This window comes from Chiloscyllium punctatum, chromosome 46, assembly GCF_047496795.1.
Source record: "Chiloscyllium punctatum isolate Juve2018m chromosome 46, sChiPun1.3, whole genome shotgun sequence".
Classification (NCBI taxonomy): domain Eukaryota; kingdom Metazoa; phylum Chordata; class Chondrichthyes; order Orectolobiformes; family Hemiscylliidae; genus Chiloscyllium; species Chiloscyllium punctatum.
Window position 1 is genome coordinate 50894168 of NC_092784.1, and position 17255 is coordinate 50911422.

At 46.3% G+C, this 17255-nt stretch overlaps 1 protein-coding gene across 1 annotated transcript in view; it reads left to right on the plus strand.

Moving 5' to 3' along the window:
• Positions 1 to 306: 306 nt before the first annotated feature.
• Positions 307 to 17255, plus strand: part of LOC140468041 (G-protein coupled receptor 54-like) — a 33351-nt gene continuing 16402 nt past the window's right edge. The window contains exon 1 of the mRNA XM_072564214.1: positions 307 to 879. Coding sequence (XP_072420315.1) covers positions 477 to 879 — 403 coding nt within the window. The 5' untranslated portion in view covers positions 307 to 476. The remainder of the gene's footprint in view (positions 880 to 17255) is intronic.

Sequence of the window (17255 nt, forward strand, 5' to 3'; positions counted from 1 at the left end):
TTCAAGAGGAAAAAAAAATAATCTTTGCATATAGACCATTGTCACAAACGCAGTTGGGTTCTGCATCAAGGGAGCAAACAGTGGAGTTTGACTCCATCCAGAGACATCTCTTACACAGACTGGTCTACACCTCAGCCCCAGGGACACGATGAAAGGGGCTGGTTTGTATTTCCCTTGAGGGAAGGAAGTCGTGTTGGGCTGGGGCATCGATTAGACTCCAGGTCCCAGCAACTGCAGGAGCTCAGAGACCCCCCCCCCCCCCCCCACCCCGTTTGCTGATCGAGAGAGGGCAGTAGATATGTTAAGTGAGTCCAGTCTTGAGCTGCAGCTTGGACAGTGAGGAGCTAATTCTCCTGCCTCTCCCCTCTCCGAAATGTGATTGGAGTCAGTTTGAATTTGCCTTCGACTATTTGCCGGGAGGGCCGATGACCCGCGACTGATATCGATTCCCCCACCTGCTCTAATCGGAACTAGCCATGTCTCGCCCAAACGGGCCAGGTATCGATAGCGGTATCGGTGCCAACTCCGGACTGACCGAGCCCCCCACGGGCGGCGCGGAGAGAGCCGCCGCCGCCGGGGTATCGGTTACTAATCGGGGAGGTATCGAATCGATTAGTCCCCGGGGAGGAGCGGGGGCGACGTTGCTGGAGTTGGCCACCGATTCCGGGCTCTGGGCGAGGGGCAGAGGGGAGCCCAGCTCAGGTATCGGCTCCGATACCAACCTGACGGGCGAGGAGAGCCCGCCGTTCCTCACCGATTCCTGGCTGGTGCCCCTGCTCTTCGCGTTGATCATGTTGCTGGGACTAGTCGGAAACTCGCTGGTGATTTATGTGATCAGCAAACATCGACAGATGAGGACAGCCACCAATTTCTACATCGGTGAGGCGTGTGTGTGTAATGTATATATTATCGATTAGAATCGGGGAATTCGAGAGAGAGAGAGAGAGAGAGAAAAGGAAAATGCGACTTCTAAACGGTGGAGGCTGTGGGCTGTTTGTGAACATACAGGGGAAAGGCAATATTTAGAGCCAGATCCCCAACTAGCCTGTGATTTTTAAAATTTCAAATATGTACTTTATATATAGTTTTTTTGTGAATAGTCATTGAAGTTGCTTGGTTCTGTACAACAGCATATCAAGGTAACAAGCAAACATTGGAGTTTGACTGAATCCCAACAAGACAAAGGCAGCTTAAACTGGAAGGAGATTATATTTGTGTTTGAGAGACTGGGAGGGTTTGATAGCTGAATGGACCCCCATTTACTTTCAGCAGGAAGACCTCCTATCTTTTCCCACTGCCCCTTGGCAGCAGCTGACTCAGGCTTTAGTGCATCCCTCAACATGTAGTCCTGGACCTTGGAATGTGCCAGTCTGCATCCCTGACCTTGGAGTCAACTTTTGCAGTAGTCATGGGCACCTCATGCCCTAGCTCCTCCCTGCTGAGGTTACTGTGAAGGGATCTCCTTCTCAGCTTCTCTCCTCGCCTGACGTGTGGTGACCCTGTGGTTAAACCACCACCAGGTCTCTCTCTCTCTGTAAATGAGACAGCAGCCCTCTGCTCTGGTAGGAGTCTGGACAATTTTACTTTACCCCTGAGGAGGGCACATGTGCAGCACAGATGTTAGGGGTTTAAAGGTTTTTGCTTCACAGACAGATGACTGACCTTGGCTTCACTGTATCTTGAGCTGAAAATGTGTTGCTGGAAAAGCGCAGCAGGTCAGGCAGCATCCAAGGAGCTGGAGAATCGATGTTTCGGACATGAGCCCTTCTTCAGGAATCCTGAAACGTCGATTCTCCAGCTCCTTGGATGCTGCCTGACCTGCTGCGCTTTTCCAACAACACATTTTCAGCTCTGATCTCTAGCATCTGCAGTCCTCACTTTCCCCTTCACTGTATCTTGAGTCTGGATGGTGGTGGGATGCACTGTGAGTACAGCAGACAAACAGACAAAGTGGTTCAGTGGTTAGCACTGCTGCTGATCTGTGCCAGGGACCTGGGTTTGATTCCAGCCTCGGGTGACTGTCTATGTGGCGTTTGCATATGCTTCCCCGTGCCTATGTGGGTTTCTATGTGCAGGTTAGTATCTATTGGTAGTGCTAAGTTGCCCATGGGGTCAAGGGATCTGTGGGTTAGAGATGGGAAATGTAAAAGGATAGGGTGGGATGCTATTCAGATGGCTGTGTGGATTTGACACTTGCTGCAGTGCAGGGGGTTGAATTTTTATTGCACCTTTTGTAATTTTCTGGTCAAAATATTTTGCAATGTATCTTTACAAATGAGTAAAGTGTTGTATTTGGATGAAGAAAAAGACCATTCAAAAATACTGTCAGGAGGGCACTTCCATCTCTCTCCTTCCCCCTCAAATAAATTGTAGATGCTGGGTCAGCTGAAACTTTAAGGCTATGATCAGTAGCTTTGTTAGTGAAAAGTATCTAGGGTTATGCTTGGAAGGTGTGTAAACAGTGTTGTACATATTAATCAGGATCAATAGTAGTCCATTCGGCCCCTCAAGCCTGCTCCACTATTTAATACTCTGCCTACTCCATGTTCCCACCTTACCTCAACAATCTTTCGCCTTCCCCTCTACTTGCTTAACAAGGCTCTGTCTGGCTCTACCTTAAAAATGTTCAAAGACTCTACATTCCAGCTCTTTTTGAGGAAGAGAGTTCCAAAGGTCCATTATTCTCTGTAAGGGGGATAAAGAACTCCCAACTCTGTCCTAAATGGGTGATCCCCTTATTGTTAAACAGATGCTGATGATCAGGTGTGAGGGTGGGACAGGCTCAAAGGATGTTGCCAGGGTTGGAGGGTTTGAGCTACAGGGAGAGGCTGAACAGGCTGGGCTGTTTTCCCTGGAGCATTGGAGGCTGAGGGGTGACCTTATAGAGGTTTATAAAATCATGAGGGGCATGGATAGGCTAAATAGACAAGGTCTTTTCCCCGGGGTAAGGGAGTCCAAAATTCGTGGGGATAGGTTTAAGGTAAGAGGGAGCGATTTAACAGGGATCTAAGGGGGAACTTTTTTGCGCAGAGGGTGGTACGTGTATGGAATGAGCTGCCAGAGGAAGTGGTGGAGGCTGGTACAATTACAGCATTTGACAGGCATTTGGATGGGTATATGAATAGGAAGGGTTTGGAGGGAGTCAAAGTTTGGTGTTGGAAAAGCACAGCAGGTCAGGCAGCATCTGAGGAGCAGGAGGGTTGATGTTTCGGGTATGATGAAGGGCTTATGCCCGAAATTTCGACCCTCATGCACCTCAGATGCTGCCTGACCTGCTGTGCTTTTTCAGCGTCATGCTTTTTGACTCTGACTCTCCAGCATCTGCAGTCCTCCTAGGGTTTAGGCGAAATGCTGGCAAATGGAACTAAATTAATTTAGGTATGGATGGGTTGGAGTGAAGGGTCTGTTTCTGGGCTCTACATCTCCATAACTCTCGGACTGTATGACTGAATGAAGTATCAATGCTCCTAATCTTTCTAAAAAATGCAGAATTTCTTTCACTCACCCCTTTCACGACTACTGTCGGCAGTGCTGGCTCAACCAGGCAAGTGGCAAACTTAGAATTGACCAAGAGTCTCATCAAACATACAAATAGTGATTGCACTGCAGAAGAAACAAACCTTTCAGTTCAGTTACAGAAACATTTAACAGCCTGAAACTACTGGCTGCAATACTCATTTGCACTGACCCCCAGTTTTCGATGTGAGAACCACAGATTTAAAACCTTATAAATAGCTGGAATGTTAATTTGCCATGTTGTGATATAAAAGGTTTGTGAAAGCATAGATTTCTGTTTAAAAATTGAGCAATTGGTGTCCAAATATCAGCTATGTGATATCTCTATGTATTAGTACCCATGCCCTGACTGAAATTCTCAGCCGTGAATTTGAGGAATGGTTAGAAAGTCTATTTGTTCCAACAGATTTGTTGGAAATAGTGCTGCATTGTCCAGTCAATGCAAAGATGACTACTTGATCCAAGCAACGTAAACTCTCAGTTGACAATACTAGTTCAGCACTGCAGGAGTGCTGCACTGTTGGAAAAGCCGTCTCTCAGATAAGATGTTAAACCAAAGGCCAGTCTGTCCCGGAAAACTGATCCAAGAGATCCTATTGCCCAAAGTTGAAGTTCTGGGGTTCCACGCCAATATTTATCCCTCAATTAACCTCACAAAGAATCAGATTGCAACCATAAATTGGAGTGTTTTGTTTGAACTAACCTATCTGATGACTACATTGATCCAGTGACAACAACTGTTCTTTTGGATACACTCAGTATGGAATGTTAACCCACGACACAACACCACGTTGAAAATAATGTGGAGAGCCTGTTTCTGAGCACATCCAAGACAACAGTTGCGTGGATGAGGATGACGTGGAGATATGGATTGGTAAACAAGTGGAATACGCCTCTCGGGCTGTAACACTGCAGCTTTTTTTTAATGTGGGACATGTTCAGATCCCATGCAATCAATGAGATCAAGAGGTGCCGCTGAAGAAATCATACCCAACAGCAGTTATACTGAAGGGTCCAATTTCCACAGTTCAACGTTGGCAGGTCGTAGAGCAGAGAGATGTACAGCATGGGAGCAAATCCTTTGGTCCAACTTATCCATGCTGACCAGCTATCCTAAATTAATCTACCCTCCAAACCCTTCCTATTTATATACCCATCCAGATGCCTTTTAAATGTTGTAATTGTACCAGCCTCCACCACTTCCTCTGATAGCGCGTTCCATATATGCACCATCATCTGAGTGAAAAAGGTGCCCTGTAGGTCCCTTTTAAATATTTCTGCTCTCACCTTTATCCTATGCCCTCTAGTTTTGGACTCCCCTACCCTGGGGAAAAGACCTTGACTATTCACCCTATCCATGCCCCTTATGATTTTATAAATTTCTGTAAGGTCTCCCCTCATTCTCTGATCAAGGCCAAAAGAACTATGGATGGTCTAAATTAGAAACAAAAACAGAAATTGCTGGAAAAGCTCAGCAGTTCTGGCAGCATCTGTGAAGAGAAATTAGACTTAATGTTTCCAGTTTGGTGACCCTTCCTCATAACTGATAGTAGTGAGGAAAATGTTTTTTATGCAGAAGCTAGGGTGGGGGAGGGGGGGTAAAGGAGTAAGCAATAAGTAGGGATAGAGCCCAAAGAACAGTTGGACACATAAAGTATTGGATAGCAATCACCCTTCGCTAGGAGGGTGAGTGTAAACTGTTAGCGACTAACAATGGAAGATGGGTTCATAAATGTATAAAATAACACACAGGAATAAAGCAAGGTTAAATTTTTTTTAATGCAGAGGGTTGTAATCAAATGCATAAAATATTTTCTCACAAGGAGTCGGTAAAGATGAAAGATCCTGTGGTGTGGTGTTTGGTATTCCCGCCTCTGTGCTGGATTAAACTAAGGAAGCCGTGCTTGTAATGTGGCAGGAACAGGTCGATGAGCTACTTGTAAATACTTCCAATACATATCAATGTGTTATGGACCAGACCCAGACCCCCTCAAAATAGGTTACAAAGGAAGCCTAGACCCTTAATTTTTTGTACTTTAAAGGCAGATGTGAGGTATCTGTCCCAGATCCTGGCCAAACTCCTTGAGGTTAAGCAACAATTTATTTAAACATTGTAGTTAAAAGAAAGAGGATTTTAGAATAACAACTCTATTGGAAAACGTAACAGAACGATGGATAGAGCAACTATTACTAATTAACTGTCCCAGTGTCCTAACATCCCACAAACACACCCCTTGGCAAAAGAAAAGGCAAGTTCAGACACAGATTCTCACATGCAGTTCTCCAATTCAGGAGGAAGATGACACCAAGAGAAAATTTAGAGAGCGTAGCAGCCAGGAAACATTCACTGAAGCTTCCAAATCTGTTGAGAAGCCAATAGCTTCTGATGTGACCCAGAGATCCTGATCTGTGAGAGCTGGTCATACCATTCAGACTGTTTTGAACAAACACCCAAAGCCTCCCGAGCTGTTTAATGGCGGTTTTAACTAGCCAACTCTGAACCTCTGTCTTACAATCTCTCTTCAAGATACAGCCAGGACAATACAACCTCTTAAAGTGACAGCATCATCAAAAATGGCAGGCAATGGGGCCTTGCCTTGTCAGTCATATGATGGTAAGAAAGTGGGAGCCGCTCCCATTGCTATCCATAGCTACAACATGTACCTAAAAGAGCATGTTACCACTCTGCAGCTCAGACTCCTGGGTGGGGGTGGGGTGTAGCAGTTGGCTCAGACGACTGTGGTGGATCAGATTCGGGGTTCGATTCCCTGCTCCAGCTGGGGTGGATTGAGGAGTTGCCTCCTTGGCCTAGTGCAGGAGCAGATAATGATGGTGTGGACCAGACCTACCCTTGGGCAGAGAGCTCAGGAAGTGGTGAGTGGATCTTTCAAGGGAAAAGTAGGTGAATGTTTGAACTTCTGCAGAGTAATGGATAGAGAATGGGCCAGAGGGATTAGTTTCAGACTGGGTTTCAGGACACATGGATAACACCCCTCCCACCAAACACATTGAGTGTTCAGCCAGGAATCAAGGAAAGTCCTATCTGTTCTGGTATGTTCTTGGTTGGGGAAACCAAACATTTGGCTATTAACTGTCTCTGTCGTGGAGATGTGGGACCACAGTTTGAAATAAACTTAAGAAATGAATGTGTATTAAAAATTAACTGTGTGTGGGTGTGAGACATTTTATTGTTGGAATGTAATTTTGCTTTAATAATGCACTCCAAATGCACATGCACCATCAGAGTGAAATAAGATCCCTTGTGAAATGGTTTCACATTTTTCAACTGCAGTATATTCATTTTGGATGAAGTATGCCAGGCTGTGGAACAAGTGAGCGTTTTTTGACTGAGGAAGGATTGTACTTCTGTAGTGCTTTCTGAGCTTCGAGCTAAAATCTGTCAAGGAGCAGTCTTCCAAACTGCAATGATAAATGCCCGAGTCAGTGCAGAACACTCGTCTTTTCACTAGTATTTAAATAGCTTGAAGCACTGGAGCTGGAAAACGGTTATTCAGCTTGTCAGGAGATGATGGTTTCAACTTGAATTTCAGTGAAGTGAGAGTGTTCATGGAATTCCTAGATTTGAGTCGAAGCCATTATCTCCTGTCCACCTGAACAGGATTCATCCTCAGCCCCCTACTGTACTTCATGCACACCCTCGACTGTGTTGCCAAATTCCAAACGAATATCATCTACAAGTTTGCAGAGAAGGGAAATAGAGAGCTTGGTGACTTGTTGCAATGAGAACAACCTCTCTCTATCTCAACATCGGGCAACACTAAAGAACTGATCGTTGACTTCAGAAAGAAAGGAGGAGAACAGAGCTGAGGTTGATAGGGCGGAGAGCGTCAAGTTCCTCGGATAACCCACAACCTGTCTTGACTTCCTACGTGGATGCGACAGTCACGAAGGCCTTGTCTTCCTCAGGCGGCTCAGGAAATTCAGCATGTTTGGAAGGATCTTCACCAACTTCGACAGGTGCATCACTGAATGCAAACTGTCTGGGTGCATAATGGCCTGGTACGGCAGCTGCTCTGCCCAGGACTGTGAGGAACTGCAGAAGGTGGTGTGCACAGCCCAGACCATCACTGAAGCCAACCTTCCATCCATGGACTCCATTTACACCTCTCTCTCCAGCAGAAAGGCTGCCAACATCATTAAAGACCCATCCCACCGCGATTAATTTTCTATTACAACCTCTTCCGTCAGGGGGAAAATACAGAAGCCTGAACACACACACCAAAAGGTTCAGGTACAGCTTCTTCCCGGCCCTTATAAGACTGATTGATGAATTGACTCTTTTTAGCCTCAAATAACGCTGATCTTGGTAACGCGATCTCACCTCATGCATGCCCTGTGCAAAGTAACCTGTACACCTCTGTCTAAGCCTTTTTGATCTGTATGTCCTTGCTGACTGTGTTCTGCCTGTACTGCTCACAAACAAAGCTTGTCACTGTACTTTGGTACACGTGACAATCAACCAATCAATCATTCTACAGTTCCGGCATTGCAAACTATTTAAATCCCAGTGGAAAGAACAGTGTCCTGCTGCTTTACCACTGACTCAGGCATTTATCATTGCATGACATTTTGTTGATCTAATGCCGCTTGAACTAAACAAAACAATCTACTGCTTAATTACAGATTTTGCTCCCTCAATGTTGCAATGTAAGAAGGCTTTGAGCTTTTTAAATACGGAAACAGGAAAGGAAGTGGGCCACTCAGCCCCTCCAGCCTGCTCCCCTCACCCCCATTCAACAAGGTCATGTCTGATCTGCTGCAGGCCGCAAACTATTCTCTGGTCCCTAATAGCCCTCAACTCAGCTAGAAATCTATCTACCTTTTCTTTAAATATTTTGCCTCCATAGATATCTGGGGTAGTGAGCTCCAGACATTCACTGCCCTCAGAGAAGAAATTCCTTTGCGTCTCAGTTTTACGTTTATGTCCCCTCTGCCTGTCTCCTAGTTTGAGATTCCCCCACCCCTGGAAACCTCTTCACAAGCTCCTGCCTTGCCATGCTCCCACAGAATCTTGTATGTTTCAATAAGATCACCCTTCATTCCGCCGAATGCTAATGAATGAAGGCTCAACCTGGTTATCTGTATTGATAAGTCACCCATTTCTTTCCAGGATTCAGCCCAGTGAGTCTATTTGAACGGCTTCCAGTGCCCGGACATCCTTTCTTAAATACAGGGACCTGAACTGTACACAGTACTCCAGATGCAGCCTCCCCAACACTTTGTACAATTGTTACTAGGGAGAGCAAGAAGTAGATGGTGGCACTGAAAAGGTAGACTGCGTCTGGGCTCCTAGGCCCGTCTAATCCAGACAGCTGTTTTCTCCCATCTTTCCTTCCCTTTCTTTTCTTCTTTCTTTTTACCTTTTCCTTCATCTTCTTCATGTCGGTGGTGCTGGAGGGGGTGACATCACGGAGAGGAGTGGGACTCTTGGTAAGGTGGCGGCCTGGCCTGGTGGTGGAGCCAAGGATTCCTGGCTGGAGTAGGCCCGGAGCAGGGACCTCTGGTAATCAGTGAGGCGGTGGTGGCAACTCTTGGTTTCATAGGCCCCGAGCAGGGTCTCCAGGTAATTGGTGAGGTGGTGGTGTCAGCTCCTGGTTGTGGTGGGCCTGGGGACTCCCTGTTGGCAGTGGCAGTAGCAGTAGCGGAGCTGCGGTCTCCTGGTTGCTGGGCAAGTGTGGGTCCAGCACGGGACCTGGAATCAGCGGCCAGGTGGGCCCAGCAATGAAGAGATGGCCCTTGAAGAGTGACATCTTCTACATTGGCACAGGTGGCAGCAAGGCGACAGAGGGACACCGGCACAGGTGTTGTTGGTCAGCCGTCTCAGAACCCATGGTGGATGTGGTGGAATGAAGATGGACTGATTCCGCCTTCTCTTTCTCTTCTTAAACAATTCAAAATGGCGGTGGATTGTGGTGACAGTCGAAGCCTTCCCTGCATTGCTCATTGAAGAGCACAAGTGGCAATAAATTATAATCATTCATTCAATGTGAGGAGATGGATTTAGTGTTGTATGGCTGTGCCGGATCTTTTATTCATTTCAAAAAATATACTTTATTCATAAAAATATTTTGATCTGTACAATTGGTCATGCCGTACATATGTAAACATTCCATTTCTTTGCATACAGAGATTGAGTAATCATTCACATATACATCCATATATCCATATGTTTAGCTGAAGCGTCAGCGGAGCCCACTTACTGCGTGGGCCCCCTGTTCTTAGGCAGGCAGACTTTACATGGTGGTCTTTCCCCACCGCGCCTTGAAGGCAGCTGCCCCAAGCTTCAGCGCATCCTTCAACACGTAGTCCTGGACCTTGGAATGTGCCGAACCGCTACACTCAGTCAGGGTCAGCTCCTTCAGCTGGAAGATCAATAGGTTTCGGACAGACCAAAGAGCGTCTTTCACCGAGTTGATGACCCTCCAGGCACAGTTGATGTTCGTCTCGGTAACAGACCATAGAGCATGGAGTCCCGCGTCATCGAGCTGCTCGGGACGAACCTCGACAAGCACAACTGCATTCCTCTCCAGACTTCCTTTGCGTAGGCACATTCCAGAAGGAGGTGTGTGACAGCCTCGTCCCCTCCACAGCCGCTTCGAGGGCAGCGTGCGGTGTGGCAGAGAGTCCGGGTGTGCATAAAGGATCTCACAGGCAGAGCCTTTCTCACCACTAGCCAAGCCATGTCTCGGTGCTTGTTGGAAAGTTCTGGTGATGAGGCATTCTGCCAAATGGCTCTGACAGTCTGCCCAGGGAACCGCTCGATAGGATCTGCCCTCTCCTTTTCCCGAAGGGTCTCAAGGACACTACGTGCTGACCACTTCCTGACGGACTTGTGGTCAAAGGTGTTTTTCTTCATAAACTTCTCCACGAAGGACAAGTGATACGGAACGGTCCAACTACTTGGAGTGTTCTGCGGCAGCGGGGCCAGGCCCATCCTTCGCAACACCGGGGACAGGTAGAACCTCAGTACGTAGTGACACTTGGTGTTTGCGTACCGGGGATCCACGCACAGCTTGATGCAGCCACACACAAAGGTGGCCATCAGGGTGAGGTGGCATTGGGTGTATTTTTTCCCCCGTTGCCCAGAGCTTTGTACGTCGAGTCCCTTCAGATCCTGGCCATCTTTGATCTCCATACAAAATGGAAGATGGCCCAGGTGACTGCAACGGCACAGGTTCTGGGAATAGGCCAGACCTGTGCCACATATAACATCACTGACAGTGCCTCACACCTGATGACCAGGTTTTTACCCGCAATGGAGAGCGATCGTAGCTTCCATCCGCCCAGTTTCTGCCTCACTTTCTTGATACGCTCCCCCCAAGACTTGGTGCACGCCCCAGCCCCTCCGAACCAAATACCCAGTACCTTCAGGTGGTCAGACCTGACGGTGAAGGGGATGAAGGATTGGTCGGCCCAGTTCCCGAAGAGCATGGCCTCGCTCCAGATCACTGGGTCGGATGAGCTGCTGCTCATGAAGTGTGAGAAACGACAGGACTTGCTTGGTTCAGGTTGGCGGAAGGAAATCCACTTCTTGGTCTAACTAGAAGGGACTCCTTTCGTTAACAAGTCTCAGTTTATTGCACGTCGGCAACGAGTTGTGGGTTACATTGCTTGGAAAGTCCCCGTTTACACATGCTTTGAGGAGGATCAGATGGTAGATCCTATTCCTTCAAGATCCAAGCTGTTCCGCTCACAACTCCATAGGATAGCAGCACCCCTCAGTATTAACCCTTTCAGACTCTTTTATACAACATTTGCCTCCAGAGTTTATTGATTTTTAAAAAAATTTTGTACGTTTATGCATATGATTGCCTTTACCACTACTGCATCTCCCCAAGACTCTCTGACCCTAACTTTACAGACTGAGGTGATCTGCAGTTCTCACTGTTTTCCAAGAATGGGGTTCTCTTTTGGATATGGGAGATGGGTAGTTTGCCGGGTGGGAAGACTATTGACTTTGAAAGGTTAACTCTGCTTTCTCTCTACAGGTGCTGCCTGACCTGCTGGGTTTTCCAGCAATTTCTGATTTTCTTTACTTTGATTCTCTTCCTGACGGCCTGAGAATCTTGCTTGGCTTTGCAGTCTGAGGACTGTTCAGTGTTGGATTCTGGGATCTGCAGTTTTTTTTTGTCTCTAACCTAGTTCAGTGTTGATTGCAGTGGGAAATATTTGCACAAAATGATTAACGTAAATGGATTCTGATTTTCGTGAGTATTCCCCAGCCAATATCTCTGTCTCAGGCTCCTTGCAGACCTCCAGCAATGATCAGTACCTCATGTTCTGCTTGGGGACCCTACAACCTTGGGGACCCTACAACCCTCACAGCGCCTGAGACCCGGGTTCAATTCCCGCCTCAGGCGACTGACTGTGTGGAGTTTGCACGTTCTCCCCGTGTCTGCGTGGGTTTCCTCCGGGTGCTCCGGTTTCCTCCCACAGTCCAAAGATGTGCAGGTCAGGTGAATTGGCCATTCTAAATTGCCCATAGTGTTACGTAAGGGGTAGATGTAGACGTAGATGTAGTGGTATGGGTGGGTTACGCTTCGGCGGGGCGGTGTGGACTTGTTGGGCCGAAGGGCCTGTTTCCACACTGTAAGTAATCTAATCTAAAAAAAAAACCTTCTGGACTCAATATCGAGTCCCATGTCCTTACCCCCAACCCTCACACACCAGGCCTTGTTATCACATAGTCTGCTACTACACACCACCATTGTTAACCACTAACAGTTCTCATTTGCAGCTATCATTGAATCCCTACAGTATGCATCAGGCCACCCAAATAACCCACCCAAACCCAGTTCCCTAATCTGTTACCCTACATTTACTCCTGATGACTGTATCTCCCCTACACATCCCTGAACACTATGGGGCAATTTAGCACGGACACTTCACTTAAGCTGCACATCTTTGGATGAAAAAAAACCCCACATCTTTGGCAGGAAACCCACACAGACACAGGGAGAACGTGAAAACTCCACACAGGCAGTCACCCGAGGCTGGAATCGAACCCGGGTCCCTGACACTGTGAGGCAGCAGTGCGAACCACTGAGCTACCGTGCTACCATTTAACCCCAACTCCCCCACCCTATGTTCTGCATAAAAACCAAGGTTGTCCTCGCTACCATCAGGTTTGAAGGGTCACTCAACCTGAAACGCTAAGTCTGATTTCTCTCCACAGATGTTGCCAGTCATATAGATGTACAGCACAGAAACAGACTCTTCTGTCCAACTCGCCCATGCTGACCAGATATCCTAAACTAAACTAGTCCAGCTGAGCTTTTCCAGCATTTTCTGCTTTTGTTTCTGATTTCCAGCATCTGCAGTTCTTTCAGATTCTAATGTTTGTTTAAGTTCTACTATGCACTCATAAAAAAATCTTTCACTGATGTGCTTTCACTGGTTGCCCCTAAGCCAGCTGTTCTTTGACCAGTTGATCCATGACTGGCTGTTCCTTAACTTTCTATTTTAACTCTATCTGCCATTTGAAGATGACTAAGGTCACAATGCTCCTTTCTATCTGAGGATGGTCATTCTTGATTTAGGTATGTATGGATTGCTGACCATTTGGAAAGTTGAACACCTTTGACCTTATCTGCTGTGCCCCCCGGACTATGTAGTTGCACTGTTGTTAGCTGTAGACAGTGTTTTCCTCACAATGAATCATAGAATCCCTTCAGTGTGGAAACAGGCCCTTCGGCCCAACAAGTCCACACTGACCCTCCGAAGAGTATCCCACCCAAACCCATTCCCCATTACTCGACATTTACCCCTGACTAACGCACCCAACCTGCGCATCCCTGAACACTATGGGCAATTTAGCATGGCCAATTCACCTTGACCTGCACATCTTTTGGATTGTGGGAGGAAACCGGAGCACCCGGAGGAAACCCACGCAGACACGAGGAGAATGTGCAAACTCCACACAGGCATTCGCCTGAGGCTGGAATCGAACCCGGGGCCCTGGCACTGTGAGGCAGCAGTGGGGTGTTAAAGGTTAAATTTGTCCGTGGGGGGGGTTGGTGAGCAAGTTGTATTACTCAAAAATAAGGTGCAAGTGTTTACAGCTGTAGATAATGGTAAGGGTACTTGTGATAATAAGCTGTGTCTCTTGACGTCTCACAGGGAGCTATTAGGAATGTCAAGATTTTAAATGACTTGACTTTAAGCTGTTATAGAATCATACAGCATGGAAACAGACCCTTCGGTCCAATCAGTCCATGCTGACCATAATCCACTAGCCCCGCCTGCCTGTTCCTGGCCCATATTCCTCCAAATCTTTCCTATTCATGGACTTATCCAAATGTCATTTAAACATTGTAACTGTACCCACATCCACCACATCCTCAGGAAGTTCATTCCACACATCAACCAGTCCCTGTGTAAAAAGAAAATGCCCGTCATGTCTCTTTCAAATCTTTCTCCTCTCACCTTAAAAATATGACCCCTAATCTTAAAATCCCCCACTCTAGGGAAAATACTTCTGCCATTAACCTTATTTATACCCCTCATGATTTTATAAAGCTCTCTAAGGTCACCTCTCACCCTCCTATGCTCCAGTAAAAAAAGGTCAAGGCCTATCCAGCCTCTCCTTATAACTCAAACCTTCCATTCCTAACAACATTCTGCTCAATCTCTTCTGAGTCAACTCCAGTTTCATAAGATCCTTCCTATAGCAGGGAGACCAGAAATGGACACAGTTAATTTAAGTCCTTTTAATTTCTTATGGGCTCTTCCTCCCTCAAATGCAATGCATGGTGCATGAAGTGCACTCGGTTTTGACATATCAAAGATGTAGAGACCAACTAGTGCCCAGTAAGCTCCCACAGCCAACAACGTCCTAGTGTTCAAATTAAAATAACTCCACAGAGACTGGTATCCCATCGCCAAGTCACTCTTTATTCATACATGAACTGTTCTTGACTATAGCACTGTCTCCTACAGAGCCAGGTATCAGAGTGTGAGTAGCTCTGAATCTCAACCTTTTTAAAAAATTTTATTAAATGATACAGTTTACAAACATTTAACATTTAACAGCTGTATACAGAGAAACAGGGAGAGGGGTGGCTAAGCCAGGCCCCAAACCCTGACATTCAACTGGTTTTCAGGGAAATGAGGACAAACCACAAATCCCAGTTTCAATCATCACAAAATAGTAACAATGACAAGTACATATAAGGCAGTCCATTTACATAAAAAACAGTGCAGACAATACTCACCCTCCCAGGAAGCCAACCATCCCTCCCACCTCTGGCTACTCTAAAGGCAGCCTGCTCCTATGCTTTAACCTTTCTTTATAATGTCAGCCAGGGCTCTCTGATTGGACCAGATTAACAGCTCAATGAGGTCCAGCTAGCTGACCTCGTCACAATCACCACGCAGATAATATCTTTTTTTTGATGTTGATCGAGAGATAATATTGGTCATTTTTTGTGAAGTTTTTTGTGAAGGTCTGTAGCTCAGGAGTTAGTTGGATTCATTGTTGAACTGTTACCCGTTTTTTCATTGCATTGGGTCCCGGTCAATATGCTTGTTGATAGAATCCCAGGATGAGTGCCAGCTTCCAGGAATTCCCTTGTTGTTCTTTATTTAGCCTGTCCTTCGGAATAGTACCGTACAATTTTCCATATACCTTGAAAGGGCGGACAGGCCTTTGGAATTTTGTCTCACCTGGAAGGCAATACTTCAGACTTCTTCTTACTTCAAGAATATACTTTATTCACAAAAAATATCTTTGTATGTAGGCACAGTCACAAACGCTGTCAGGTTCTGTGCAGTAGCATATCAAGGAAACAAACATTGGAGTTTGACTCTATCCAAACAAATCAAAGGCATCTCTTACTTGTACAATACTTTATTTGCATGCATTTGAGATATTGGGAAGATCCGATAACTGAACGGGCCCCTATTTACCTTCAACAGGAAGACCTCAGACGGTGGTCTTTCCCTACTGTGCCTTGGCGGCAGCTGCCCCAAGCTTTAGTGCGTCCCTCGGTATGTAGTCCTGGCCCTTGGAGTGTGCCACACTGCAACACTCGGTCAGGGTCACTTCATTGCTCTAGGAGACCAACAAGCTTCAGGCTGACCAAAGAGCATCTTTTGCCACGTTGATGGTGCACCAGGTGCAGTCGATGTTTGTCTCAGTGTGCGTCCCGGGGAACAGCCTGTAGAGCACAGAGTCCTGCATCATGTATCTCAACAGGAACCAGTGCGTCTCTCTCCAGATGTCCCAGACAGTGCAGCAGTCTCTCAGCACTACCGTGCAGTATCAACTTTGATTTTTTTTTTAAAATGATGATCCTGCTGTGTGTCTTGAACCCAGAGCTTCTGATTCATGGGAGTTTCACCCTCTGCGAATTGACACCAACATGCAATGTAACTGTACTCTTTGTGACATTGAAAGTAAAGTATTCAGTAGCTGCATTGCATTCACAACTCTTAAGATCCTCAACAAATACATTTATGAAGAGCCAACTGGGACCAACAGCAGCACTTTTAAAATACTAATCCTTCTCTAGTGGTAGAAAATAGGCAAATTGATTCCACTTAGACTTCCAGTAATGATCAGAGAGAAAAGATCTTAATCCAATCAAAATGAGATAGATTTGAATGCACGTCCCAGAGCTCAAAGATGATATTTGTAATCCACTCCATCTGACTCGCAAACACTGTAAATATTATAATGCAAACTCATAGCAAACATTCCTTTTTTTGTGTAAAGAGGTGGTGAAAATTTAAATATCTGGAGGATGGTACATTAAATTTAATTGTGGTGTTTCTGGCAGTTAACGTTTGATGTTAACCAATGTAATAAGCTAAAAAATTCATAAAACTATTCAAGCCTTCCTGGTTACCACAGATTAGGTAGGCTTTTTTTTTGTGGGACAGGTAATGCTTGCTACAAGATTAGATTCTCTACAGTGTGAAAACAGGCCCTTCAGCCCAACAAGTCCACACCAACTCTCCGAAGAGTAACTCACCCAGACCCATTCCCCTCTGACTAATGCACCTAACACTGTGGGCAATTTAGCATGGCCAATTGACCTGACCCGCACATCTTTGGACTGTGGGAGGAAACCCACACAGACACTGGGAGAATGTGCAAACTCCACACTGATAGTCACCCAAGATTGGAATTGAGCCTGGGACCCTGGTGCTATGAGGCAGCAGCCATTGCTCCTACCCTATATTTACCCCTGACTGATGCAGCTAACCTACACATCCCTGAACACTGAGTTACCTAATTTGAATCATCTGCACATCTTTGTGAGTGTGGGAGGAAACGGGAGCACACCCACCAGACATGGGGAGAATGTACAAGCAGACAGTCACCTGAGGCTGGAATCGAACCTGGGTCCCAGGCGCTGTAAGGAAGTAGCAGTAACGACTGAGCCACCATGCCGTCCTATTGCTATTGTTATACTTAACAGACAATATGGCATTCACAGTATCCCCATACCAAACCTCTGAAGAGCATTCTACTCCATTCCTATAACCCCACATTTCCCATGGCTAACTCACCTAGCCTGGACACTATGAGCAATTTAGCATGGCCAATCCAGCTAGCCTGCACATCTTTGAATAGTGGGAGGAAACCAGAGTAAACCCACGCACAGAGCAAATGTGCAAACTCTATGCAGAGAGTCACCCAAGGCTGGAATTGAATCTGGGACCCAGGAGCTGTGAGACAGCAGTGCTAACCACTGAGCCACCGTGCCACTCTA